The sequence below is a fragment of the Pseudopipra pipra genome, chromosome 12 (genome assembly GCF_036250125.1).
Source record: "Pseudopipra pipra isolate bDixPip1 chromosome 12, bDixPip1.hap1, whole genome shotgun sequence".
In the NCBI taxonomy this organism is placed as follows: Eukaryota; Metazoa; Chordata; class Aves; order Passeriformes; family Pipridae; genus Pseudopipra; species Pseudopipra pipra.
The window spans coordinates 4090346-4117275 of NC_087560.1; the positions used below are offsets into that span (position 1 = coordinate 4090346).

The 26930-nt window shown below is 56.3% G+C and overlaps 3 protein-coding genes across 6 annotated transcripts; 2 read left to right on the forward strand and 1 right to left on the reverse strand.

The window, feature by feature from the left end:
* On the reverse strand, window positions 1-5276 carry SNX33 (sorting nexin 33). Its single transcript, XM_064668481.1, has 2 exons — window positions 2819-5276; window positions 1-873 (listed from the first exon to the last, which is right to left on the reverse strand). Exons 1-2 carry the CDS (start codon window positions 4257-4259, stop codon window positions 620-622), a joined length of 1695 nt encoding a protein of 564 aa, XP_064524551.1. The 5' UTR covers window positions 4260-5276; the 3' UTR covers window positions 1-619.
* Window positions 5277-5510: 234 nt separating this feature from the next.
* On the forward strand, window positions 5511-14379 carry SNUPN (snurportin 1). 2 transcript variants are annotated; one of them, XM_064668483.1, is made up of 8 exons: window positions 5512-5681; window positions 5849-6005; window positions 6868-6972; window positions 7084-7180; window positions 8031-8128; window positions 8423-8500; window positions 9560-9640; window positions 13295-14379. In XM_064668483.1, the coding sequence occupies exons 1-8, from the start codon at window positions 5530-5532 to the stop codon at window positions 13622-13624; spliced, it is 1098 nt and encodes a 365-aa protein (XP_064524553.1). In that variant the 5' UTR covers window positions 5512-5529; the 3' UTR covers window positions 13625-14379. The 2 variants fall into 2 exon arrangements, with proteins under 2 accessions (XP_064524554.1, XP_064524553.1); XM_064668484.1 differs by lacking the exon at window positions 9560-9640 and having other exon boundaries at window positions 5511-5681; window positions 13295-13773.
* Window positions 14380-16525: 2146 nt separating this feature from the next.
* PTPN9 (protein tyrosine phosphatase non-receptor type 9) lies at window positions 16526-26930 on the forward strand. Of its 3 annotated transcripts, none has more exons than XM_064668480.1 (13): window positions 16526-16742; window positions 20299-20442; window positions 20894-20983; window positions 21084-21208; window positions 21792-21897; window positions 22511-22621; window positions 22833-23161; window positions 23537-23630; window positions 23738-23807; window positions 24345-24423; window positions 24682-24832; window positions 24923-25130; window positions 25398-26930. In XM_064668480.1, exons 1-13 carry the CDS (start codon window positions 16710-16712, stop codon window positions 25622-25624), a joined length of 1767 nt encoding a protein of 588 aa, XP_064524550.1. In that variant the 5' UTR covers window positions 16526-16709; the 3' UTR covers window positions 25625-26930. The 3 variants fall into 3 exon arrangements, with proteins under 3 accessions (XP_064524550.1, XP_064524548.1, XP_064524547.1); XM_064668478.1 differs by lacking the exon at window positions 16526-16742 and adding an exon at window positions 16759-17468; XM_064668477.1 differs by lacking the exon at window positions 16526-16742 and having other exon boundaries at window positions 19893-20442.

Genomic DNA, 26930 nt, shown 5'->3' on the forward strand with positions numbered 1-26930 from the left:
TTGGTGTTTTTTCTAACAACAATTTTATTGAAAAGGCTGTGGGGCTTTTTTTTTTCCCTTTTTTTTTTTCTTCTCCCTTTTCCCAGTCAGCAGCCATGCTCAAGAAAGAGACTTCCCTTCGCCTCTGGGCATCTAGTTAAAAACTGATCAGTAAAAATGCTGCAGAAAAATGGAAAATATTGAAAATATCTCATGACAAACGAACAAAAAAATCTCTTCCAAATAAAGACCTGTTTCCTTCTCTTTTTTCCATCAGAAAAGCTTTTAGTGTGCAAAATATTGACCGCTTGGACTTCTTCTCCCAGCAGGCTGGGATGCACCTGCCTCTGCTCCAGGAGAGTGGGTTTTCAGAAAGCTAAAAATCACTGGGCAGCACTGTTACCTCCACATCTGTCTCTCTTGTGAGCCTCCCGTGCTCCCACCAGACCCATGGCAGGGTAGGAGGACCCAGGGAAAGAGGTGGCACGGCCAACCCGCGGGCGAGCCCTTCCCCACAGGCCCGGGAAGGGGGAGGAAAGCCCAAAGTTATTTGGTCTCTAGCGTGATGAGTTCCTGTTAGTTCTCAGTCTGCCACAGACAGAGGAGGCGTGCGAGGCTGCGGGCAGAGCAAGTGGAGGCGTTAGAGGTTGTCATACATGCGCAGTGTCTTCTCCAGCTGCTGGCTGACGCGCTGGTAGAAGACGATCTGCTGTCTTAGGTAGGACTGCATCATCCTCTTGAAGTCAGCCACGCGGCGCTCGTGGAAGTGGTTCATCTCGGCCTGCAGGGCGAAGCCCACCACGCGGCAGCGCTTGCGGATCCCGTCAGCCTCCTCCTGGTCCATCCTGCCCTCGTCGCTCATCCGCTGGCTCTCCTTCACCTTTGCGAAGGCGCCTGGCAAGGCAGGGAGCAGGATGAGAGGCTGGCGGATCTGCGTGACCCTTCCCTGGCCTTCCTGGTTGATCCCACCGCCCTCCATGCTAGGGCACCAGCCTGGACTCAAAGCAGAGGCGCAGAGCTGCCCCACATGAGTAAAGGAGGGATCTACCTGCATCTCCCTATGCCCATCGAACCCATCCCTCTCCTCCAGGCAGGGAAAGACCAGGAGCCTTTTCCCTCTGGACTCTGGCCTCCCCAGCTCCTTTTCCATCCCATCTCTGAGCACACAGCCTCATGTTGAGCTGGTTTTGGGGTCTGGGCTCCTGGAGGGCTGCAACTCAAGGCTTTGGGTGCTAAGCTAAAAATGCAGGGCAGCGTTAGCACAGCCAAGCACTGCCCTCCAAATATTCCATGGTATCCCATAAATGGGGGTCAGGAGCAGCCCTGGGAGACCCCAGACCAGGAGGCAGTGAACCAGGATGGGGGAAGGGCGTGTGGTGCTGTCTGGAGCTCAGCTGGGAAACCATCTCCCTCTCCCAGAGGCAGCTGATGCTCTGACACCAGTTTTTCCCTCTCCATGTTTTTTTACAGCTCAGTTTCGAAAGAATCCTGCCTGGCTCCAGCCCTGCATTCCTCCCCCTCATTAGCACAGAGGCTAAAAAACTAAAAACAAGATCTGGCCTGCACTGGGCTTTTTTCCCTTATCCCTGCCCCTTGCCGGGAGCACCAGACCCGGGGTTACAGTGCTCCCGCTGCACCAACCCTGCTCCCAGCAGAGAGGATGAGGAGGAGGAAGAAGCAAAGGTTGGAGGCCAAATCCTGCCTTCCGCTCTGCCCACGCAGCCTCGCTTCCGGACGGGATCCAGCCCCTCTCCATGGGTAAACAACACTGGGAGGAAAGGCATAGAAGCTGCTGGGGCAGGATTGTACTCTCCTTGCTCCCTTTGCCTTCCCAGCCTCCCCCAGGGACGTGCAGCGAGGCACAGACATCCCTGGATGCTTGGACACAGACAGCCCTGGTTTCACCCTGGGGAAAACTTGTCCCCCAAAATCTGAGGATGTTAGTGTGGGTGTCCCCTCCCTGCTATGGGCAGCTGGGCTGGGAGGAGTGTGTGGACTTCGGCCCTGCTCCCACACCCAGCTGCGTCAGCCTGGGTGCAAAGGGCCACCGAGTCCTCCCTGCCTGCCACCCACTCCAGGAAGAGCACAGAAAACACTTCTCACCCCCTCTGACCCCAGCAACTCCAGGGAACTAGGACAAATGGGATGCAGGGAGCTCTGACAGCCAAGGTGTGCTAACCCACTCCTGGACCCAGAAGTGCAGGGACATACTCCTGAAAAGTGTGACCTTGGTTGTCCCCAGGAGGTTCAGTGTGTCATCCCCCATGGACATGTCCCCATCCCACTGCCCTGCACAGCCCACTCTGCTCCTCTGGCCCACTCAAGGCCATATCCAGCCATGTCCCAGCCCTGAGAGAGCAAGCTCCAGCATCCCTGCTGGCCACCCATCTGCCACCTCGGCAGGGAGGGAGGATGAGGAGGGACAAGTGGCAGTGGGTGGGATGCTCAAGAGGTGCCGGGCAGGTCACCACAAAGCCACCAGCAGTGGTGCTGGCTCCTGCTAATGGTCTGCAAGGAGTGACACCCATGCTGATCCCCACAAAGGAAGCACCAGCAGCAGTTATGGAGCCCACAGCATCACTGGGTCAGACCCTGGACCCAATAGCCCTAGCAGCCTCTCCCAGCTGGGGTGACTGGAGGGCTGTGCCAGCGGGGACCACACTGCTTCCCTAGGAGCCACAGACAATGGTTTCCATTCTCATTCCCATCCTCATTTCCCATTCCCTTCATGGCCCAACAAAGGATTTCCTCATTGCATCCCCATACCACTCCCCACACCGTTCCCACTCCCCACACCATTCCCACTCACATGGGGTCAGGGAGAAGAAGGCCTCCTTACCTTTCTGGAGGTGGATGATGTCTGGAAAGTTGGAGAGGAGCCCTTGGTATAAGGAAAGCGTGTCCAGCATGAGGAACAGGTCATTCTTGGGCTGCTCAGCAAACATCTCCCCCACAGTCTCGTACGTCTTGCCTGTGTGGGAGATGGCGTTGTTGAGGGCATCCAAGCTGTAGGGAGGGTCCATGTGGAAGGAGTGGCTGATGGCTTGGAAGGCATTGCCCAACTTCTGGAACTCCTTCCGGAAGCCCCCCACGTGCTTGCGGACCAGCTCCAAGGCCACGTTGGTCAGCTGCAGGACGCTGTCGTCCATCTTCTTGCTGAAGGCCTTGAAGGCATCCACGCGGTCCTCCACGTCCTGCAGGTCCTGGTGCTCCGTGGGAATCTGGATGGTGAGGAGGAAGCTGGCACCCACCATCTCATCCTTTTCCGCCCGGCGTTTGCCCAGCTTCCACTGCTTCTCGTCACGGCAGCAGAGGAAGTGCTGGAAGCCCTCGTACTGGGAGAGGACGGGGTGGCTGGTCATGTGGTCCATCCAGAGGATCAGTCGCCGCTTGCGCTTCTCAATGAAGTCCTCCTCAAAGCGGCCAGTGGCCTGCTTCTCAGGCAGGTGGGGCACCGAGATCACCGTGAACTTGTGCAGGAGGCGGTTGTAGAGCCAGTCGAAGTGCTTGTACCGCCGGTACACGGGCGAGTTGATGTTGCTGGGGGTCAGCTTGTAGGAGATGTAGCTCTTGATGCCCTTGAACTTGGTCTGCTTGGTGGGGTCCTCCACGGAACAGATGAAGGGGTGGGGGTTCGCCCTCCACTGGGGACCTCTGGAGCCCATCTCGATGCAGTATGTCTCAGAGATCTTGGACATCAGGGGCACGTCGCCCAGGATGAAGGCTTCCACACCGGAGCGGACGAAGCAGGAGAAGCGGTTGAGGTTCCTCCCCACCACGCTGCCCCTCTTGGAGGAGCTCATGCTATCCTGCCTCTCCAGCGCCGGCTTGGGCCGGTAACCGGCATGCTGGTGGTGGCCATAGGCCTCCGGGTACTGCAGATTGGGTGAGGGGTGCCCGTTGGTACCCGGGGCGCTCCGGGGCTCCTCCACCACCGTGCACGCATCGTCCCAGTCATCCCAATCATCATCATCGTCGTCCTCAAAACTGCCCTGGTAGGAGATGCCGGGATTGGGGGATGCTGAGTAGAAGGAGGAGTCGTGCCCGGGGGAGCCGGCCGGGCTGCTGGAGTAGTCCGTGTAGTTGGAGCCTGACCGGGAGCGGAGGATCTCGACATAGGAAGCAGGGAAGAGGCCGGTCTCCCCGCGGCTGTTTTGGCCCTGTAACCACCCGTCCAGGGAGTTCTCACTGAAGATGACGAGCTCCTCGTTCTCCTGGATGCTGATCTCCTCTTTGTTTTCGCTCTGGAAGTTGTAAAGCGCTCTGGCTTTCAACGCCATGGCCGGTCGCGGGTCGGGAAGAGGAGGGGGGGACACAGCGGAACGCAATCCCCCCAGCCAAAACAACCCCCCCAGGCAATACCACAGGCTCGCTCGGCTCCGGGATCACCACCACGCGCTGTGGGAAATGGCTTGGCCGGTTTCCCAGAGAAATTAAAAAAAAAAAACGGTGAAGAAGAAATCCCTTACGAGGTGACGCCAAGTTCCGTGTGTCCAAGTGACCCCCCCGATCCCGGCACCCCTGTTAAAAACAACATTCCCCAGTTAAAAAACAACATTCCCCAGTGAAAAACGACATTTCCTGAATAAAAACAAGATTCCTGGTCAGGCGAGCGGCGTTTCCCCGGCTCCTCCGGGATGTGAATCCCGGCCGGCCCAAGAGCCGGGCTCTGCCATGTCCACGCAGGGTTTATCTCGCTGGGACGCCGATCCCGAGGTTTCACTTTCCGTGAGGAAAACCTCTGGCTGCCAGCGAGGAGATATATCCCAAGCGACTTTTCTCGGGGGTCCTGTGGATAAAACACCCCAAATTTTCCCCTGCCAGCTGTCGGTGGGTGCTGGGAAATCGTCAGGAACGACCCCAAACCCTGCCCAACCTCCCAGTGATCCCGGGATTTCCTTTCCGGGCCGACTTTCCCGGCGGCTGGTGGGGTTTGGTTTTTCCCTGAAATCCGTAAATCTCACGCAGGACGGAGGTGGAGGGGACGGCGGTGGGGCTGGCGGGGGTGCCGGTGCTGATGCCGGTGCCGGTGGGGGAGATGGTGCCGGGGCTGGTCCCGTTGCCAGTGGGGATGGCGGAACCGGTGCCGAGGCTGGTCCCGCTGCCGGGGGCGGTACCGGGGCTGGTCCCGTTGCCGGTGCCGATGCCGGTCCCGCTGCCGGTGCCGGTCCCGTTGCCGGAGGGGGTGGCGGAGCCAGCCGCCAGCCTCCCGTGACGCAGGGCAGCGCGGCGCTCCCCGCTCCGCCGTCCGGTTCGCAGCGAGCAGCAGCCCGGCCCGGCTTGGCCAGCCGCACGCTGCCCTCTGCAGGCAGCCGGGCCCGGGGGCGCGAATCCTCGCCCGCGGAGGCACTGGCTGCTCCTGCGTCTCTGCCGGGATATTCCCCTCGGCCGTGCCCGGTCACGGCCCGCGGCGTCCCTTCCCAGCCCCCGGGCGGAGGGGGAAACTGAGGCACGGGCAGAGCGGGCTGCGGGGGGCGCCGGGGCCTCCGAGCCGCGCGGGGGCGCTGCGGGCGCGGCCCGGGCGGAAGCGGCCGGCGCGCGGGGGTTGCCATGGAGGAGCTGAGCGCGGCGCTGGCGGCGGGCGTGGGGCTGGCGGGGCCCTTCAGCCCGGCCGCGCCGCACCCCCGCCTGGCCGCGTACAAGCCCCGCGGCGGCTCTGGGCAGGTCGAGCGCCGGCAGCGCCTCCTCCGCATCCAGAGAGAGTGAGCGCGGGAGCGGGCGAGGGGGCGCCGCCAGGGATGGGGGCGCGGGGGGCGGGCGGGCCGCGTTAGGCCGCCCTAGGGCTGCGTGTGGGGAGGCGGCCCGGGTTGGGTGTGGGGTGCGGTGGGTGACCTTGCCTCCCCGCTGGGTTGTTTCCTCGCCCCCCAAGGAGGCGGCTGGACTACGTGAACCATGCCAGGAGGCTGGCAGAGGACGACTGGGCAGGGATGGAGAGCGAGGGCGAGGAGAAGGATGGGGAAGATGCGGAGGAAGAGGAGATGGACGTGGATGCTGGCAAAAAGTTGCCCAAGCGCTACGCCAATCAGGTGAGGAGCCACCTGTGTCCCCATGGTGGGGTGTGGGTGTGAGACAGGGCCAGGATGAGGGATGTGGGGTGGTTTGAGGCCACGGTGATGGCCGTTTTGGGGCTGAGAAGAATGTGTCCAGCCTGACTTGGTGCTCAGAGAGAAACTGTGTTTCAGTTTGCCTCCAAAACATGCTGAGTTCAAAAGGAAAACAAGTGGAGATGGGCCGCCTGTGTGCTTTAGTCATTTAGGTTGGAAAAGATCTCGAAGGTCATTGAGTCCAGCCATTAATCCTGCACCACTGCATTCCCCACTTCGGGAGATTTCAGCTCAGCTAGCAGCATTAGTACCCCGTTAGGCAACACTCAGCTAAAGATTTCTGTCTTTCCCTGTGTTTGGGTCACCAGGAAGGAAAGGAAAACTCAGCTGGGTTTTATCAGCCTGGGTGCTGTATTGGTCCTAAAAGGCACACAGCCACTGGGGCAATGTTTGAGGAGGTCAGTTTCTCTGGGCTCTTTAATCCTAATATTTTGGAATCTCTAAGCTCTTTCATGTTTTTAAGAATAAAGTGCTGGAGTGGGGACCAAGGTGTGAGGTGGCCAAGCGAGGACTGTGAGCCCTGTTCTGTAGTCTGAAGCTCAGTCAACAGCTGGGAAGCAAGAGAAAGACTTGAAGAGTGTGTTAGGCAGGTTGAGGTTGATTAGGGGGAGAGAGAGAGAGGGAAGGAGCCCTTTTGGGGGTGACAAGCAGTGCCAGCTGCCTCTAAAATGCCCAGTGTAGCTGTTGAAGCCAAGTTAAAACCTCCTTATTTTATTCTTGAGCTGTTCATTGTCCATAACTTCAGGATAGTTGTTACTAACTGGTTTTCCTGGTTTCTCTGCAGCTGATGCTGTCAGAGTGGCTGGTGGATGTACCCTCGGATCTGGAGCAGGAGTGGGTTGTGGTGGTGTGTCCTGTGGGGAAAAGGGCACTCATCGTGGCCTCCAGGGTAAGTGGTAGCAGAGGTGGGGGTCTCACCAGCTGCTAAAGGACCTGGTTTATGTTTCCAGCCAACATAAAGCTGGCTTGACTGGGTTTTCTCTCTCCTCTTTCCTCACAGGGCACAACAGCAGCTTACACCAAGAGTGGCTTCTGTGTCAACAGGTTCCCATCCCTGCTGCCGGGGGGGAACCGGCACAACTCAGTCAGTGAGAAAGGTACAGGTGTGAGGAGACATTTGGGATAGAGGGAGGGGAGCTGCCTGCTTCTGCCTGGGAATGTGTTTGCTGGCAGGCTCAGTGCTGCTCCTCCAGCTCCCCTGAGCCCCAGAGCTATGCCCTTTTTCGTGCTGATAGGTAGTCAACCTCAGGCCTGTTTCTGTGTCTCTGGAGATAACTAGATGTGGACAAATACCTTTATGCTAGATAAGCACATGGAGTCCCAGAATGGTTTGGATTTGGAAGGGATCTTAAAGGTCATCTTGTTCCATCCCCCTGCCATGGGCAGGGACACCTTCCACTATCCCGGGTTGCTCTAAGGCCCATCTGACCTGGCCTTGAACACTTCCAGGGATGGGGCAGCCACAGCTTCTCTGGCCTCACCGCCCTCACGGGGAAGAATTTCTTCCTAACATCTAATCTAAAACTGCCTTTTTCCTGTTTAAAACCATTGCCCTTTGTCCCGTCACATCTTTTAATTAGCCTGATTGACTGACACTCTTAAACCCCAATATCCTCTCTGTCCTCTAAAAGAGACCTGTGTGTGCTGTCATCTTCCTTACTACCTCTTGGGAGTTCAGTTTTTTGGCCCAGAAAGAAAGAGGTTTATTCCCTGGCAAATGCCATTTTCTGAAATATGCCTCTGGCTGGTCCCTTTGTAGCCTCATGGGACTCCTCAAGCTCAAGGCTTTTTGCGGTCACAGTTTGTGTTAACAGAAGGGGGTTCCTCTGCACCCGGCAGCCTTACATCAGGGCAGGATTAATGCTGGAGAGCTGTGGCCTGGCGTTTGCCAATTGGGTTAGGCAGAGTCTGGAGCAGGTATGGACCTCCCTGTGTTTGTGTGTGCAGTGTACACCATCCTGGACTGTATCTACAATGAGGCCCAGCGAACCTACTATATCCTCGATGTGATGTGCTGGAGAGGACACCCTGTTTATGATTGCCAGGTACTGAATCCCTGCCCTCCCTGTTGTTCCCTGAGATGCAGTGCTCCAGCACTGTATGTAGCTCGCTCTGCAAAATGTGGATATTTCTCCCAAGCACCAGCGTCTTTACAGCTTTGGGGCTGCTGGAATTATGTACATGTTTTGTGGGGCAGTAGCAGGGTTTGGGGTGCTGGTTCTGTAGGTGAGGTCGATTTTGTAAATCTCCCAGGTGAATGCAGAGGAGTGAAGACACTCAGCAGGTGCTGATGGGTGATGTGTAGTGAATGGTCACTAACTCTCTGTGTCCTTTCACAGACTGACTTCAGATTCTTCTGGCTGTCCTCAAAGATCCAAGAGGAGAAAGGGCTGGGAGAGACAAGCAGGATTAATCCAGTAAGTCCTTTTGTACTGAGAAGGAGGCTGAGGGGTAAGCTCTCCTGTTCAGCAGGCTTCAGCAGTTTCTTTCACAAGCGGAAGCTTTCTTTCTTTTTTTCTTTCTCCTCATGGATCAGGCTTCAAAGTGTACATCTGATGAAATGGGATGCCGTGGTCAGGATGTAAATGGAACCACTGAATATTGTAAATGAGTGCAGTGGGATTTATTTCCCCCATCCAAAGTGCTGAGGGATATCACACTGCAGGGTATCAGCTAACTTCCATGCTGTTTTTAGCTTTCCTTTGAAATGGAATGGAAAACCAGTGTGGTTTCTGCAGGGGCAGTGTTGGTTGGCAGCCTGACTACATTGGGGCTTATTCTTGCAGTCTTGTGGGTTTGTAAAGCTTTAAGCCTTCCCTCTGTTTAAACTGATCATTGAAGTTGTTTGGATGAATGCTGGATTGCCACCTGGAATCCCTGCTGAGCCAGGATAAAAAGTCTTCCTTTGAAGACTTACGTATGGAGGTCAGACCTAGAACCCACAGCAGCTTGGAACATGATTTTTGGGTACAGACATGAGGGATTTCTCTGCTCAGGCACAGCCAAGCAGAGCAGCTCCTGTGAGCTAAGCATCTCAGTGATAAATGGGGCTGACTGCAGTGAAGGTGTCTGTGTTCAGAGAACATCCTGTTCTGACTCCCAACAGGAATATCCAGAAGATAGCTACCTAATGAAGGGGGGTCGTTTCAGCTTTCATTTCCTGGGTTGAAAGATTGACTTGGCTGAGCCAGCAGCCTGGAACAGATGTCTGTCTACTTTGCATCCTGCCTGGAGGTCATAATTTTCTCTTTTGGTTAAAAGAACATCTCCTGAAAGGTCCTTCGTGCAGTCTTGGGTGCTTGGGAAAAAAGGTATCAGGAGCATGTGGGAGCTGTTCCTCACCCTTTCCCTTTCATGCTGGATCCTGCACTGGGGGAATCCTTCCTTCTTAGCTGCCTCTGCACCGGTGCTGGACTCAGCAACTTGTTTGCCTTTAGGCCACACAGTTGGCCTCTAACCCTCTCTTACTCTTTCAGTACAGATTTGTGGGCCTGCAGAACTTCCCTTGCTCCTCGGACAGCCTGTGTGAGCTGCTGGCTACGGACTTCCCCTTTGAGGTGAGAACACCCGGGTGGGGGCCTGGACCTCAGCCTCAGCAACAGCCCTGCTGTGCCTCTGCCAGTGCTGGGAGAGAGGTGCATCCCCTCTGCTTGGGAATTTGCTCTCCCAAAGCTGCAGGAAGCTTGCTGAGCTGCGCTGCTGTTTCCCTGTGTGTGTGGGATGGATGCCTTTATGCCCATGGTTGATCTGTTGCCTTGTCAACAGGTACAGGCTTCATCCAACCACACAGATAAGCAAGAGTTAAACCACAGCATTCCATGTGTTTGTGCTGCCCTTGCTGCAGTTGGCTGGGTCTGAAAAAGCATTTTGGGATGAGAGTGTTGATAGGGACACTCAGGCTGCCTCCAGAAGCAGCACAACTCACGTTCACATAGCAGTGTGATGGACAGCTGACCTCTTTAGGGCCAAAGTTGGTACTGCCCATGGCTCTATGTGGGCTTGCATGGGTTTCCTTAGTCTGGCTGCTTCCATATTCTATGTCCAAGGCACCTGGCTGTTTTCTGGGAAGGAAGGAGAAGGGTGATCGTAATATCCCAATGGTTTCTGAGGGGTTTGGGTCTTCAGAGTGGGTGCCTGAGGTGTACTGGAGCTGGGGGAGGATGGCTGTGACAGAAATGGCTGAACAGAACACCTGTGTTCGCTTCATCAGCTTTAGAAGTGGAATCATAGAATCTTACAATATCCTGAGTTGAAAGGGACCCACTAGAATCATCAAAGTCCAACTCCTGGCCCTGCACAGGACAGCCCCAGCAATCCCACAACGTGCCTGAGAGCATTGTCCAAAGGGTCCCTGAGCTCTGGCAAGCTTAGGACCATGACCAGTTCCCTAGGGAGTTTGTTCCATTGCCCAACCACCCTCTGAGGGAAGAATCTGTTCCTCATATCCACCCTAAACCTCACCTGACAAAACTGTTGTGCTATTCTGACCTTTGGGGAAGGGCAAGACAGGCAAATCCACGTGCCACCTCGCTCAGCTCCATGTGGTTGTGAGCAGTGAGTCACAGGCCCTCATGGAATCAGCTCTGGCTGCTTTTGCCTGCCCTGGCTGACTTCTCACTGGAGGGGGAGAGGATGGAGGAGGCAGTGGCATTCCGGCCCAGTGACAACATCTGGAAGCCAGAAGCTCCTTCAGCTGCAGTTCCTAGGAGTGCCCAGTCTCAGCCCCACACCCGGAACAGCCTCCACAGAGGTTCCTTGTCCTGCAAAGGCAAAAGCCACATTGATGTGATAGTCTCTTGTGCTGCCCCATCCCAAGTTAGCCATTAGTATAAGTGCAGGTTTAAATTAAGGGACACTAATTTGTCTGTGAGGGCTGACTTTGCTTGTCAAAGCCAGGACAGCCATCAGAGTGAGTCAGAAAGTCCCAGCTTTCCTGCAACTGACTTGCTTAATGACAAATCTCTGAGTGCCTCTGTAGAAACAGTCATTCCTGTCTTTCCTGAGTAAAAGCTTCATTCCTTCCTGAGGCATCTGGTCCCAAGAGGAAAGGCTGAGGAGTGTTGCCTCGCTGTGGTCAGAGTGGGAAACTTTTGGGCTACGAAAGAGGCCATTGTGAAACTATGGAGCAGGAGATGGAGCTGAACGGACTCCAGATGTGTAATCCAGCTGTGATTTGCCCCCCCTGGTCTTTTGATACATTGGGGTGTAACCCCAAGAAGTGAAATGTGGTGTAATTGGCTCAACACACTGGAACCATGGTGCTGCTTCCAGAATGAAAGGAGCCGTGGGTCCCTCTGGTGTGCCACAAGAGGGAGCCCAAAAATCCCCCAAAACAGCTTCCACCACCGGCACAGAAAATAGATCCTGGTTATGGATAGTGAAGGATAGCAGAGGTGGTCTTAGTCTTGGGCCCAGCATCTGGTGATCCTGACAGGAATCTCGTGTGTGTGGTGGCAGCAGAGGTGGTCAGTGCTTTCGGATTTGGGACTTCAGAGTTAATCTGTAACCTGAGAGTTAGGGCCTGACCCGCTCTATTCAGCAGAATTTTATTCCCCTGAGTTCAGTGGACTTTGGATCAGTTGACTGGCTCTGAATTTCAAGTGGTTTTTGGAGTGGATCTTAAGAGCTACTGTCCTTCTCACAGATCTGAGTAAAACCACGCTCAGGTTTCCACAAAGGCAGGGGAGCCAAAGCCTCTGAGAAACCCCGGTGTGAAGGAATGGGAGGACTGTTAAGCATCTAGAATCTGGAAAGCGTGGCTGTGGAGTGTGAAACCCTGCCAGGCCAGTCTCTCCTCGGGTTCTGTCGTTTAGGGACAGTGTCAGCCCTTGTTCTCGTGTGGCTGCTGTCACTGCAGTGACTCAGGGTAGGGACCCAGCCAACAAATTAAATAAACGGGAAGGAATATGGGAGTCACTTAAATCAAGGAAGGGAGAACATGACCTAACTTCACCAGGCTGAACTCCTTTGAATTCTCCATCTTGGGGAAGATATTTGGAACAGTCTGGAAGGCATTTCCAGGCTCTGATCTTTACCAAAACATTCCTGTGGGTGCTGGAGTATCCCTCTTGCTCATCAAGTGCCATGCATCCACAGGAATGGGCTGGATATGCTGGGGTGCTGCAGAATCTGGCTGTTCCCAAGAGGCAGGGGGAGGGAAAAGCTTTGCACTTTAGGGGTTACACAAGTTCATCATGATGCTTTCTGTTCTAGTTTTATGTTTTCCTAGCAGAGGAATCCCCCTTTTTCTGGGATTATTTTGCAAGATGTTAACAGTGACTGAAAATTGTGAACAGAGTAGTACCAGGAACTTTACTGTCTCTGCCATAGGTTAGCATCCATGGAGCAGAAATGGATAGATGCTGCTCTGTGCTGTGCTCAGCCTGGGTGTCTGTTCTGGGGGCTGTAGGCTTGGGGAGGGTCCTGGGAGCAATTCATCCCGAGATGGGCTTTTGTTCTCCTCTCTTCTGCCCACTCAGCCACTCTTCTTCATAGCCAAATGGCTTTTTAAGAGATTTTGAAGCTGAGCACCACCTTCAGCGTTAGTCAGCCTGACAACAAGATCCAGCCTCACAGAGCACACCCTGGGAAGCACAGGAAGAGGGGGAATGAGAATCCCTGAGCGTGGCAGGAAAGTGGGGAAAATGTCAGACAGCTGCAGCACTGCAGAGTGTGGAAATAGTAGCACAAGAGTTAAGCCTAAATCTTCAAAGTCCTGAGTGCCCTTAACTGTCATTGATTGCTGGAGAAGTTCTCTCCTGGGAAACATTAAGAATTTTATTGGCATACACCAGTTAAAAGAGCTGTTAGGAATCAGGGCTCCTTGGCATCATGCACTTGGACTAATTACTTTCCAAATGTATTATTTAAAATAACCCTAATCCAGTAAAGTGGGCTGCCTCATTCAGAAACCCGCTGGCTTTTCTGCAGAGTGGGATGAGAGCATCCAGAGGATGCTGCTCTGTGCCGACAGCGGGCTGGAATTGTTTGCCTTTGACAATTTAAAGCCACCTGGGAGTCGCTGATCTTTCAGGGCAGGAGCTCTGCAGGTTTCTTCTTTCCCTTCCGCTGTTTATTGCACTGCTTGGGGAAAAATGATCCAGCTGTTGGTTTTGGCCTGCAAATGGAGAGCAGAGCTGTCGCCTGGCGCCCGGTCATCCACCTGCGGGAGCCTCAGCTCTGCCCTTTCATTCACTCTCTCCTGTCCGCAGGTTGACGGGCTGCTCTTCTATCACAGGCAAACCCACTACACCCCCGGCAGCACCCCGCTGGTGGGCTGGCTCCGGCCCTACATGGTCCCTGAAATCCTGGGGCTCACCGTGCCCTCCACCGCGCTCACGGCCAAACCGAACTATGCCGGGCGGCAGCTCCAGCAGATCATCGAGAGCAAAAGGAGTAAAAAGCTGGCGGAGGAAAAGGGCGACCCGAGCAGCGTGGTGGCCGCGAAGAACGGACATTACGAGCTGGAACACTTGTCTACCCCTCAGCCAGAAAAGTCTCTGGAGGGCCAGGACGGAGCAGTGAGCCAAATGGAGAGTTAAAATGCTGGGACAGGCCAGCTGGGGAGGGAGCAGGGAAGAGGCTCCCTGCTTCTCACTGTCCCTCATGCTCCTGAGAGGGGGCAAAGTAATGATGATAGGATAGCTTTGTTTCAAGGGCATGACAGTGGAATATCTTGCCCCAAGGGCTGTTTTTTGGGGGGGGTGTTTTTGTTTTTGTTTTTTTTTTAGCGTTGGGGTTTTTTTATTTTTTTTTTGTCAAGGCTTCTGTGAGTCCTTAACAGGATTGTCTGGTTCTCTGCTAAGGCAGTCGTGCATTGGGACACGCTGCAGGGATACAGTTCAGCTCCTGACCCTGCTTCTCCTGAAGCCCTGGCAAAGCTCCAGCATAGGAACAGTGCTTAGACCTCTGAGGTGCAGCTGCTGCTCACGACCCCAAGTAGCAGCCCCACCTTCCTGACCCCAGAAATGGGGGCTTCTCGGCCTTTGATCCAGCTGTTTTCTGAGGCCTTCACAATGAAAGTTTTGGGGTCAGTCTGCTTCTTACTACCAAAAAAGTTGGCAGTGAGCTTCTGTAAATCCAAAGGGTGGACTTTCCACACCCACATGTTCTTAGGACAATCTAAATTTTCCTTGCATCGCAGCAGGACCTGCCTTGGAGCAGGGCTTTGTGCACAGTGAGTGCAGCAGAAGCCTCTCTCTCAAGGCTTTTCTCAGTGGGGGGAGGAAGGAATGGCTTCGCTCTGAAAAACACTACCATTGATCGTGCCAAATAAAAGGTTTCTCAGAAAGACAAATTCTTGAGCGTCTTCCTGCTACCTAAGGGTGGATGCATGCTGTGCCTCCCAAATAGGGATTGAAAAAATCAGTTCCAGCGCTGACTGGAGCAGAGGAAACGCTTACGTGGGTTTGATTCTCTGCACACTGAGTTAGTTTGGTCTCTTCTGTCCCTCTCACCCCAGCCCAATCCCACTTTTTTTAAGCACTGGCTGCTCCTTCTTCCTGGCTTTAAGAGGATGAAATGATTGTTCTCACTGTCGCCAGGTTGGTTTTCAGAGGGAGATTAAAAGGGGAGATGAAACATCAGGCTAAAGGCGGTGTTGGGGACTTTCCTCCCAGCTCTCTAGGGAAATGCCCCTGGAGGAGATAGGGAGAGTGGGGATGACCACCCGCAGATAGTGGGGGCACTTGTATCCTGCCCTCACACCCCCACTTTTTCCCAGAAAAAGGCTGATTCTGTGCCAAGCATGCGGGCTGCGTGCAACCATCTGGCTGTGCAGCCACTATTGATTACACCAGCGGGCAGCAGGAACTGTCCTGGATGCAGGGGGGCTTCCCCAGGAGGGAGGCGGCACCCTTGGCTCTGCAGTGTTTGGAGCTGTCTCTTTCAAACAGCTGCTTATTTTATAATGTTCAGTATTATTTTTTTAGCGTGTGAAGCAGCTGGCTCAGGGAAAGATGATAGACACCTGGACTGCCTTATCCCCCCCATCCCTCAAAGGTTCCCACCTTCAGCCTCTCTGGTTGGCAGAGATCTGCAGGGAGAGTGCTGAACAGGAGACTGCACCCAACCTCCTGTCAGCACAGTTTTCCTTCCGTCAGGCAATTAAACCCGGAGGTGGGCATCTGGATGGAAGATTTGTGCATCCCTTAAGGCAGAGAAAGCTGCACTCAGGTTACTGCCCCCCAGCAGCCTTCCAAGGTCCTCTGGCCAAGGGAAGGAGAGGAAATACAGCCAAATAGGAGCTGTGTGCTCTGATGGATGGAGGAGAACAAGAGGGAAGCGACTGCAGCTCTCCACTGGCTCCAGATGATGCCTCATAGTTTCTCTTTTAAAAGCATGAGCTGGGCTGGTGAAATAAATATTTGCATTACAATTCCTGTTGGGAACCAAAGGCTGTGTTTGGAGAGAGGGTGTCAAACGGAAGTCGCCGGGGCCAGTGCAGTTTGATGCTGTGACTGTTCTGTTTGCTGGGTGTGATCCCGTTCCCAGCTGGAACAGGCAGCAGCTCCAGCGGAGGGGATCACGCCCCCCACACCCTCCCCGGCTGCTGAAATTTGGCCTGGGGCAGGAAAGCTGAGCCGGCAGCTCGACGTGGAGACGTGGTCTGGGTCTCTGGGGGACAGAACGAGCCTGGAGCCCTCATCCAGCCGGGGCTCAGCCCCTTCCCTTTGCCCTTCTTCCATTTTCTCCCAGTTAGGTGCACAGGCTCCGGCTGCGGGCACGCTGCCAGCGCAGTGCTCCTCGGCTGAACAAAATGTCCCCTTGTCCCAGGGCCCGGCTTTCTGGTGGGACTGCTGCTGTGCTCCCCGGGATCCCCCCGCTCCCTCCCGGAGAAGCTTCGGGACTCTCCATCCAGGCACTGACACCTGCGCCCAGCCGGGAAATGCAATTTACGGATTGCAGAGGAGGGAGTGGAAAAGAGGCGCCTGGAAATCCCAGACTGCTGCTCGTGGGGGAAGGCCGCGAGGCTGGAATACCGGCAGGGGAAAATGCTGTGCCGGGAATTTCATCCAGCACCAGCAGGAGAGGAGGATGCTGCCACCATTTTAGCGGCGGTGCTCCCGCCTGCCGCGGCCAGAACTGGGGCTGGGGGAGCCGCGGCGGAGCGGGGCGGGGGGGAGGGAGGCGATCGGGCCCCTCCAGCCCCATCCCGGCTGCTGCCCCCCGCTCGCCCCCCCGCCAGAGAGGCCTTCCTGTCCCCCGCCCGCCCTCCGGGGCCGGCCGAGCCGCGGGGAGGGGACGGAGAGGAGGGATCGGGGTGTGCGGGCGCTTCCTGCCGCCGCCCCCGCCGGGGCAGAGCGGAGCGGAGCGGGGCGGGAGCTCGGCCCGGCCCGGCCCAGCCGAGCGGCGCTCCCGGTCCGAGCCAAACTTCCCGGGGTGCTCAGACATACACGCATATATATATATATTTATATATATATATAAAAAAATATAATATATATATTATTATTTTATTTTAATTTTTTCGGCGCTTTCGGCGGGGCCCCCGGGGCGGAGCCGCCTTCGCCGCCGGGAGGGGCCGGTGCCCGCAGCGCCGGGGATGGGCTCCGCCGGGGCGCCCGCCGCTTAGACCGGCCCGGCTCGGCTCATCCCGGCCCGGCCCGGCCCGGCCCGCTGCGCAGCATGGCCGCGGAGCTCAGCGCCGAGGAGGAGCAGGTAGGTCCCGCCGGGCTCCCCTTCCCCGGGCCGGGCTGGGCAGGAGCCCGAGCGCTCACACATCTCCCCCAAGCCCCCTCCCGCCGCTCCTTTCCCATCATTTTTTGGCTACCCCGGATGGCAGGGCTGTTTTTTCCCAGCGGGGCGGTTCGCCCCATGGGAAGCCCTCCACCCCACCCACCCACGCATCCCACAAACCCACGCAGCCCCCAACCTTACAGCCCCCCATCCACGCAACTCCCCACTGCCCCGCGCTCCAGAAGCCCTCGCAGGGGGCTGCGGTCCCACATCCCCAAAACAGCGCGTCCCTCCTGGCGGGCCTCCCTGCCGTGGGGATGGTGCGTGGGGATGGTGCGTGGGGATGGTGCGTGGGGATGTGTGTGCACGCGCTTCCCACGCCCCAGGCCTCCCGTGACGTCCCGGCTTCCTCCCCGGCCTTGCGTCACCGCGGGAGGATGTTGCCGGGCTCGGGGAGCGGGGCCCAGGAGTCACCGGGGGCACCTCGGATGGCCGGAGCAATCCCTGGCTGTTCCCTCCTTTGTCCTCATCCCCAGGTTTGCCCACCCGGCTGAGCCGCGGCCACTGGGCTTCCCTCTGGATGGGGATGCGGAGCTTGGGAGCGGGACTGGGTGTGCTGCTGGAGGCTGCCTCTGCCCCACGGCAACGCTCGGGCTGTCACATCGGCCACCTTGGTGGCGTTGGGGGCTGCCATGCGAAGGTGAAAAGGTCCGGTTTTCCTTCCAAAATGTTTGGTTTTCCAGATGGTTGGTTGGTTGGTTTTCTCCTTTAAAAATCCTTCATTTCTACATGGAGGTTTAGGAGAGTTGGGACAGAGATCCCGAGTTCCCAAAACCCCCATGGAGGAGGCCCTCCTGTAGCCTGTGCTGGTGCTCAGGAAGTGCAGGCTTTTTCCTCCTGGGAGCAGTACTGCTATCTCCAGGATAGAATCCCAAGGAATGGGGGTTGTTCTTGCCCTCCGTCCCTGCAGGTGCCTGAGATTTGCTTTTCTTCTGTGTTGTGAAGGCGGCAAAGCTTCCAGCAATGGGTTTTAACAGAGCCTGCGGGGGCAGGGAGGGTTGGTTTGCAGCAGGAGCTGTAACTGGGCCCGTGTCCCAGCAGGGGGATCTGAGATGTTTGGTTCATGCAGGAATATTGGATGGAGAAAGTGAAGGTATGTTTGTAGTAGTGGCTCCAGGTTTGGATCATCCTGGGGTGGGGAAGGCTGCCTTCAGTGATGCCCTCGGTGGCTTGGAAGCCAAAATAGTGGAAGCTTCCCTCTTTTCATGGGTGGTTTGGGCTGGGACATCCCCTTCCTGCCATCCCTCATCCTTTTCATGACCGTCAGGATTTCCTCTGCTCTCCCCTGTTACTGACAGCAAGGCAGGGGAAATTCACCCCACTCCTCTCTCTGCAAGTCTTGGGACATCTCTGCCCGCTCTCTGCAGTTCCCTCCCTAGCTTATCCCAGAGGAGCCAAACCGTTTTTCCTCGAGGTTTTCAGCCCAGCTGCAGTTTTCACGGATTTATCCCCCCATTCCCTGGGATGAGAAGAAGAAGGGTAGGTTTGCTGCCTGGGGGAGGAGGGCTGGAAGAGCCCCCATGTCCCAGCAGCAGTGGCTTTGTCACCACCCTGCCGCGGCACAGCAGAGCGGGGACACGGATGACGGCAGCACTCCAAAGACCAGCATTGTTCCAAACGCCCCACCACAGACAATTTCGCTCACAGTGCTGCCAGAACAGGGCTTCTTGCTGCAGGTCTGGGTCATGGGCTTTGTTTCGGTGTGTGGAGCAATCCCTGCTCCACTAGGATTGATACCTGCATAAATCCATGTGGGATCAGGGCTGGGAGTAGATAATGAGACCCGGTGGAGTGCACGAAGGGAGCAGAACTATGGTTGATAGCTCCTGGCTCCCTGCTGTTGAATGTCGGCACTGGTAAGTTTGGAATTTGGTTCTGTTCCCAGGGAAAGCTGAAATTCATGGCTGAGCTGCCCTGCAAAGCCAGCGCTTGTTCTTGTGCATCTTCCCTCTTGCAAAAAGCCTGGCACCCCTCATGATGGATGCTGGAAGCGGGACTGTGTGAAGTGTGATGGGTTAGATGTGGAAGAAGGAGACCTGAACCACATGTTGCATCCTCTCCTCACTGCCACTGTGCCCCTTGGCCCCTCTTCCCATCATCTGGGGCCTCCCTTTCCATCGTCCTGGGGTATCATTACCATCCCAGGCTGCAGTGTTGGCTCTGGTCTCCATCCAAGGGCAGTGGGAGTGTACCTGGTGCTCACCTCCATCCCTGGGCCATCCTGCACATGCTGGGGAAGGAGCATCTCCACTGTTATTTTGCACTTGCATCCCCAGCCCTAGATTCTGGGGATGCCTTGGAGGAGCGGAGGTACAGCCAGGATATACTGGATAGGATATATTTGTGGATAGGATATATTCCTATATACATACATGTGGATGTGTGCTGTGTTAAGGCTGAAGATGGTTCCTGTATTGCCCCATTTACTTTCCCCTGTGCTCTCCCAGGGTGCTCCTGGCTGTGAAGTGTTGGGGGAGAGACCCCTCAGATGAGCTGGGCTCCTTCAGCTCATCCCATGAGAAGGGCTCACTGCCCCTGCTGAGCCTCGTGCCGCCGATAAACCCCAGCCCTTCGCTTCCTCCTGTCGGAAGTCATTAACACCAACAACCTTTTCTGGCTCAATAGCTCCCAGTAGCTCTGAATAGCTCCCAGTAACTTTGTGCTGCAGCCTGACATCCAACACCACCGTCTGCCTGTGCTCCCTGCTCCTGGAGCCAGCCTTCAGCACTCCCTGTCCCTCCTCCTCCTCCTCCTCCTCCTTGGATGACATTGCCATCCTCCACTCTAGAGAGGATAGAAGCTCCTCCATTTTGGGGTGTGCCCCCGATGAGAATGAGGCATTTTGGGAACTCCCTCCATCCTGCCTGTATCCTTTGAGCAGGATGTGGTGGAAGGCTGGGCTGTGCTTCCCCATCTCCCCCGGGACTCCTGTGTGGGACAGGGGATAAATATGCAGCAGAAAGCAAAGCTGCATCCTGGGACCCTCCTGGTCTTCCATGGCCATGTGAAACTGGTGTTATCGGGCGAGCTGGTCCATGTCCTGTAACAGGTCAAAGTGTCAGCCCTCCATGCTCTTTACCTGTGCTCCCACAGCCAGGTTTGCTGCTCCAAGGAGGAGCTGCAGCCCCAGGAGCTGCCAGCTGCTGCCAGCGGATGGGTACCTGCTGTGCTGTTTTTGCTGTATCTGAACAGGAATTTGATGCCTGTAAAATGCTCCTCTTGCTCCCCCTTTCCCTTCCATGAGTGTCCCCCAGCCCCAAGGCCATTTTTCCTACCACTGTCTCCCTTTCACACGCTGGTTTTTCCCCCATCTCCATCCCCACTGCCCCTACCCCTTTTGTTGTGGAGCTCTCCTCTTCACCCTGAGGAGCTGCTGGGCTTGCTGAGGACTGTAGCTCCCACCATGGCCAGGGATGCTCCTCGGGCTCTCCTCTTCCTCCCACCCTGTCTCACTGCATGCCCCTGGTCTCTTCCACAGGCAACCAAGCAGTTCCTGGAGGAGATCAACAAGTGGACAGGCCAGTATAATGTGTCCCCGCTCTCCTGGAATGTGGCTGTCAAGTTCCTCATGGCCCGCAAGTTCGACGTCCTGCGGGCCATCGAGCTCTTCCACTCCTACCGGGTAAGTGAGCGGGGCCAGGACCCCCCTGGGCAAGGGATTCCTGCTCTGAGGGAGATCCCTGCTCCGGAGGACTACCCTCCCCCCACTCTTTTTTCTTTTTCCCACTCCCATATAAGTTTTATCCAGCTGGAAAATCCTTTTTCAGCCAAGGCGGGTCACCATGGAGATCTCACTGATCCCAGTCCCCTCCCCTCTGCTGAGAGCAGCTCACAAGGTGCCCTCCCGACCCGTGCATTCTGTCCATGGGGCATCTCCCTGTACATTAAGATCCATATATGTCCTTCCCAGCCTGGTTTTGCAAAGCTGCTCCTCCCCATGCTGGAGTGCGTGCTGGAAAATGGGCTCATGGAGCAGAGGTTCCCTTGGAGGGCTGGGTGCCCCATGGGGCCGTGGTGGTGGGCGGACAGCTGGAGTGCCCGTGCCCCCCATCATGCCAGCTCCCTGCCCGCAGGAGACACGGCTGAAGGAGGGAATTGTGAAGCTGAAGCCACACGAGGAGCCGCTGCGCTCGGAGCTGCTCAGCGGGAAGTTCACCATTCTGGTAGGTGGGGTGTACCCCCCCAAGTTATCCCAGCTGGGTGGCTCATCCTTGCTCCTCTCTGCATGGCTGCAGCAGAAGCCTGACCCTGTTTCCTCGGCAGAGCGTGCGGGACCCCTCGGGAGCCTCTATCGCCCTGTTCACAGCCAAGCTGCACCACCCCAGCAAGAGTGTGCAGCACGTGGTGCTCCAGGCACTCTTCTACCTGCTAGACCAAGCCGTGGAGAGGTGAGCCTGCCTCTGCTGAGGTACCCTGTCTCACACTGGTGTCTCACCCTTTCCTCCCAGGGTGGTCACTGCTCCCCATGGCTTGAAATTCCCTGGTTTGAACTCCAGCCGCTCTTCCCCGTGGAGGTGTTCAGCCGGGGAACAAAATCCCCTGTGCCATGAACCAGGCTCTTCTGCAGCCTCGCCCTGTCTATGCCCTGGGTTCAGTTTAGAAAAGCCCCAGATTCCTGCAGGCTTTGGCTGGGGAGGAGGCAGCCCTGCTGTCAGCCAGGCGTAATGTGAGTCCTGCCAAAAATATAAAGCCGGGACATTCCCCCCTATCCCCCCTCCCCAGCCCCCTGGTGGGCTCTTTCTGTTTTTGACCTTACCCATCATGGGTGATAACACTGAGACAGGCTTAAGGTATGAGCCAGGCTTAAATGAAGGTTGTAGGAAGAGGTGTGGTGGAGCAGATGGAAGTGAGGTTTGGGTCTGTGAGTCCTTCTGGAAGCACAGAAAGGGATTTTTAGGGGTCAGTGTGGGGCAGAGGTGCTGCTCCAGGAGTCATGTTGTGGAGTCGATGTTGCTCTTTCCTCTCTCTCAGCTTTGAGACGCAAAGGAATGGGCTGGTGTTCATCTACGACATGGCAGGGTCACAGTACACCAACTTTGAGCTGGACCTCAGCAAGAAGATCCTCAACCTGCTTAAGGTGATGTCCGGGGTGACCCCGTGTCCAGGGACAGTGCATGGGCCACTCGCGCTCACTGAGAACCCGAAGACATGTGGTTTTGGCATCAGTTTTCACCCCAGACCATGCTGACCACGTCTTGGCTGAGGAGCACAGGCTCCAGCCCCGCAGGACCTCAGGAAGGCACTGGGAGCCTGCCAGGCTGGACCCAGCTGAGGCTGAGGCTGTGTGTCCCGCGGGCAGAAGAGATCAGCTGTCCCCGGGCCAGATTCCTCTCACAGCTGCTGGCAGCGCTTTTGGGAAAACAGATGCAAATTATTTTTTAATCATGCTGGCATTTGGTGCCTTCTCTGGAAAAAAACAGTAACAGTAAATGCTGGCCAGGGTGTGTTCTCTGCATAATCCCAGTTCCTGGTCTTCACCTCTCCCCTGCGGAGACAAGCCCTCTGCCTGCCTAATTCCAAGGAAGTAATTTGTTTCCTTATTGGCTCACAGAAACAAGCACAACCGTGAGCATGCAAGGAATGCTTTGGATGTGGCGTTGCCACCACAGGGTCCCTTTGGTGATTGTCACCTCTGCTGGGACATGTCCCTTGCCAGCAGAGTGGATCTGACCCGCTCCTCCTGCCTGCAGGGTGCCTTCCCAGCTCGGCTCAAGAAAGTTTTCATCGTGGGAGCACCCATGTGGTTCCGCGTGCCCTATTCCATCATCAGCCTGCTGCTGAAGGAGAAGCTGCGGGAGCGGGTGAGTGGGGACCCTCCTGGCACAGGACCCTCGGCAGGGAGGGCTGAGGCTGCTTTCCCTTTGGGACAGGATGGTGGAAGCAGCTTGTGCCGCTCAGCCCCATCTGCTGGAAGCTGCTGAGCACCAGACCTTTGGCACCCCTGTCCCGAACCCCAGTGAATCCTCTCCAACTTTCTTGGAGTGACCCCTGCCTTTCCTCTTCCTCACACAGGTGCAGATGGTGAAGATGTCGGAGCTGAAGGAACACCTGCCACGGGAATGCCTTCCGGAGTACCTCGGGGGGTCCCTCAAACTGGACCCTCTGAGCTGGAACTGCCGGTTCCTGCCCCAGCAGAATGGGCACCCTGACCCCCTGGACGAGCTCATCCTGGTGCCGCTGGCGGCCCCCAAAGATAACGGCTCTGTCCACGTCCCCGGGCCCAAGTCCATGACCCTCCAGGAGCTACTGGATCATGTCAGTCACAAGCAGAAGCAGGGCATCTACGAAGAGTATGAAGATATTCGGCGCAGGAGCCCAGCCGGCACCTTTGTCTGCTCTTTGTGAGTTGGGGGAAAGACGTCAGGAGCCCCTCTCGCCCCAAAAAGCTGAGTGCCCCCCACACACACACTTCTGCTGCTGGATGGTGGTCCATCGGCCTCTTTAGGGTGTGGTACTTTGGGTTAGCAACAGAGAACCCCCGCCTAGGGATGGTGTGAGCCCACTTTGTAGGTCCTGCAGCCCCCCAGGGTAGGAGGGAGCCGCAGGGAACAGCAGGGACCAGGACCTGGCCGGGACTCCACCTCCTGAGGCTTTGACCAGGTGATGGCAGCAGAGCCTAGGCTACAGGCTTCAGAGGTTTGTGCAGAGGGAGGGCATGCTGCCTTTGCCTTCACTGCCTGGAAAACATTGCTGCTTCCCTCTCCCCTCCCTCCCAGGGCACCCTACAACCAGGAGAAGAACCGGTATGGGGACGTGCCCTGCCTGGACCAAACCCGTGTCAAGCTGGCAAAGCCATACAGTCGCCCGGAGGTGAGGCAGCCTGGGATGGAAACTCACAGTCCTGCAGGAAGCTGACACAGCTGTCCTGGACACAGGGTTCTGGAAGCCTTATCTCATCCACGCTTTTCTCCCTGCAGCTGACTGACTACATCAACGCAAGCTTCATGGATGGCTACAAGCAGAGGAACGCTTACATTGGCACACAGGGTATGGCCCGAGCCTCTGAGAGGTTATTCTGCTCCTGATGCAGCTGTGGGCTTCACCTTCCTGCCCAGTGGCAGCCACCAGCCGTGGTGGGGGACATCCCAGGAGAAGGACCCTACAATGCCCAGCAGGTCCCCCTTCTCTCTGGGTATATTTACTCCTCCCTGGGTATATTTATTTCCCTCTCAGTCTCCAACCAGGAGGGAGTGGAGCTTCTCCTGGGAGAGAGCGAGTGGATCCATCCTCCTCCATCCATGATAGCAGCCCCCTCCCTTCTTCCCCTATCCCAGCCCTGGATTTGCCCCATCTTCCCAGGGATGAGCAGAGACGGGGGATCAGTGCTGAGCCGTAGGGATTCGGTGCTGGGGGGGCAATCAGTGGCAGCTCCAGGCAGGGCAGGTGGAGCCAAACCTGGGTCAGTCCCAACAGGAAGGGACTGTGGTTCCTTGTGGGGATGATGGGGGGCTGGTGGAGCAGCTGGGCAAAGGGGTTTGCCCAAATCCATTAGGTTTTGGGCTGAAGTGTGGATTGTCCCTGCAGGGCCTCTGGAAAACACCTATGGTGACTTCTGGCGCATGGTGTGGGAGCAGAACGTCCTGGTGATAGTGATGACAACCCGGTGAGTGCTCATGGAGGGACACAGACCTCTTTTTCTGTGCAAAATGAGCATTTTTGGTGCGGGATGAGCAGTGCTGGGCTCCGTGCAGTGATGCTGCAGCCGTGGTGCCAGCCAGAGCTCCACAGTGGGGGGACATCGCATCAAGAACAGACAGTTTGGTCCCTGCGGGATTCCCGAAGGACCAAGGCTGAGTGGCATGGGACATATCCCAAGCAGAGCAAGAAGGACATGACCAGCTTGTCCTTGTCCTGCTCTCAGGCTAGAGGAGGGAGGCAGGAGGAAGTGTGGCCAGTACTGGCCCCTGGAGAAGGATTTCCAGGTGTGCTTCGGGGCCCTGACCATCACCAACCTGGGCGTGGAGAACCTCAGCCATTACAAGAAAACCATTCTGGAGATCCACAGCTCGGAGGTGCGTGGCCACAGCTGCCTGGTGGGGGACAGCACGGGGGCATGGTGGGTCCGAGGAGGGGAGAGGGTCTAATTCCCCTGCTTTCCCCAGACCAGGGAGCGGCGGCTGGTGTCCCATTTCCAGTACCTGAGCTGGCCAGATTATGGCGTTCCTTCCTCCGCCGCCACGCTCATTGACTTTTTGGGGGCTGTGAAGCAGCAGCAGAGGGTGGCTGTCAGCACCCTGGGACCTCGCTTCAAGGGTCACCCGAGGGGACCACCGGTCGTGGTCCACTGCAGCGCCGGCATCGGCAGGACAGGTAACGGGTGCAGTGGAGGTCTTGGGGGTGGTGAGACGACAAGTCCAGCTTCCCTGGGACATTTCCATCCCAGGGATCCACGGTGTGTTTGCAAACTGGTTGACCTGGGATGCGCGTCCTCAGGACTTACCACAGCCATCAGACCTGGGAGAATTCTCCAGATGCCTGTGCGAGATCGGTGTGGGGCTGAGAACCACCACTCCAGTTCTGGCAAGGGGCAGCGACGGCGCAGTTTGGTGGCTGATGCCGTCCCATTGTTGTCCCCAGGTACCTTTTGTGCACTGGACATCTGCCTGTCGCAGCTGCAGGACGTGGGTACTCTGAACATCTACCAGACGGTGCTACGCATGCGGACCCAGCGCGCCTTCAGCATCCAGACCCCCGAGCAGTATTACTTCTGCTACACTGCCATCCTCGAGCATGCCCAGCGTGAGGGCCTGCTGCTCGCCAACCACAGCCGGGCTGCCCAGGAGAAGAGCTCACCAGGGCACTGAGATCCCCTGCTTCCCTGCAGACGCCCCCTTCCCATCCTCCGGGGGCTGCCTGAGCTGCCTTGGTGTCTGCCAGGACTCAGCTGAGCTGTTGGGGTGGCGGTGCCAGAGCACCTCAGCTGTTAGCACTGCTGTGGAACTGTGCCTTATTCAACCCAAACAGTAGCTGCCACTCGCCGGCACGGGAAGGGGCTCTTGCTCCTCCCTGTTGTGTTTTGGTTGGGTTTGGTTGCGTGGGGAGGTGGTTTGTCTTCTCTTCAAGTTGGTTTTTTTTTTTTTTATTTTGTTATTTTGTTGTTGTTGGGACCACCTAAGCTGTACCTAGAGAGGGGCTTTGCAAAGTCCTAGAAAATGTATTCCCACTCCTGGGGCTGGGGGAGAGGTGTGTGCTTTGGTCTCACCTGCCACTCCCTCTGTGTGTCTGTATGTATGTGTGTATATAATATACCCCCGCTCTGCTCCCCCAGCTATTATATAGATACATATATACAAGCTCCCCTTTAGCAGCTCCCGAGGATTCTCACTGTCCTACCACCTCACTGCTGTGATCCCTGGAGCGGTGAGTTTGGTCCTGGCTCTGTCTTATCTTCCCCCTTCCCCTTTTTTCCCCTCACGGGCAGCACTGGGACATGGTACCCACTCTCATGCCTGTCCCACTGGAGGCACGAGGATGCTTGGTGGTGTCCCCCCCATTTCCTTGTCTCATCTTCCCTGTGGAGACAGCAGCTCTGCTCCCAGGAGGATCTGGAGGATTTGGGTTGTTGGAGGGGTGTGAAGCTCACAGGCATTCCCTGCCCCTTGGGGCACCGCCACAGGAGTCACTTGGTACGAGGTGATGGGGACACAGGGACCAACTGGCTCACCAGGTTGCCTGGCTTTCCCAAGCAGCCACTGGGAACCTGCAGGCCCAGCCCTGCACTGAGTCACAGGCCGGGAAAGTGCTGGGCAAGAATAAACCCCAAACCCTGGAGAGGCAATGAGCCTTAGCCCCGGCCCCCACCACCACCTGGGCCTCCCCAGCTTTATACTGTAATAAGATCTTTGAATGTGTATATTCTTATTTTTTTATAATCTTGGCGGGGGGGTGGGTAGTTTTCATTTTGTAGTTCTTTTTTGGTTTTTTTTTTGTTGGTTTTGTTTTTGTTTTTTTTAATTTAACATTAACTTGATCCAAGCCAGAACCAGAAGTATTTGTAAATGTTCCTATTTTGCTCCTGTTCAGAGAAACCTTTTTGTTGTTGTTCCTTTTTTGGGGGTTGTTTTGTTTTTTATTTGTATTGATATATAAATATACTACCAGTGACCAGTA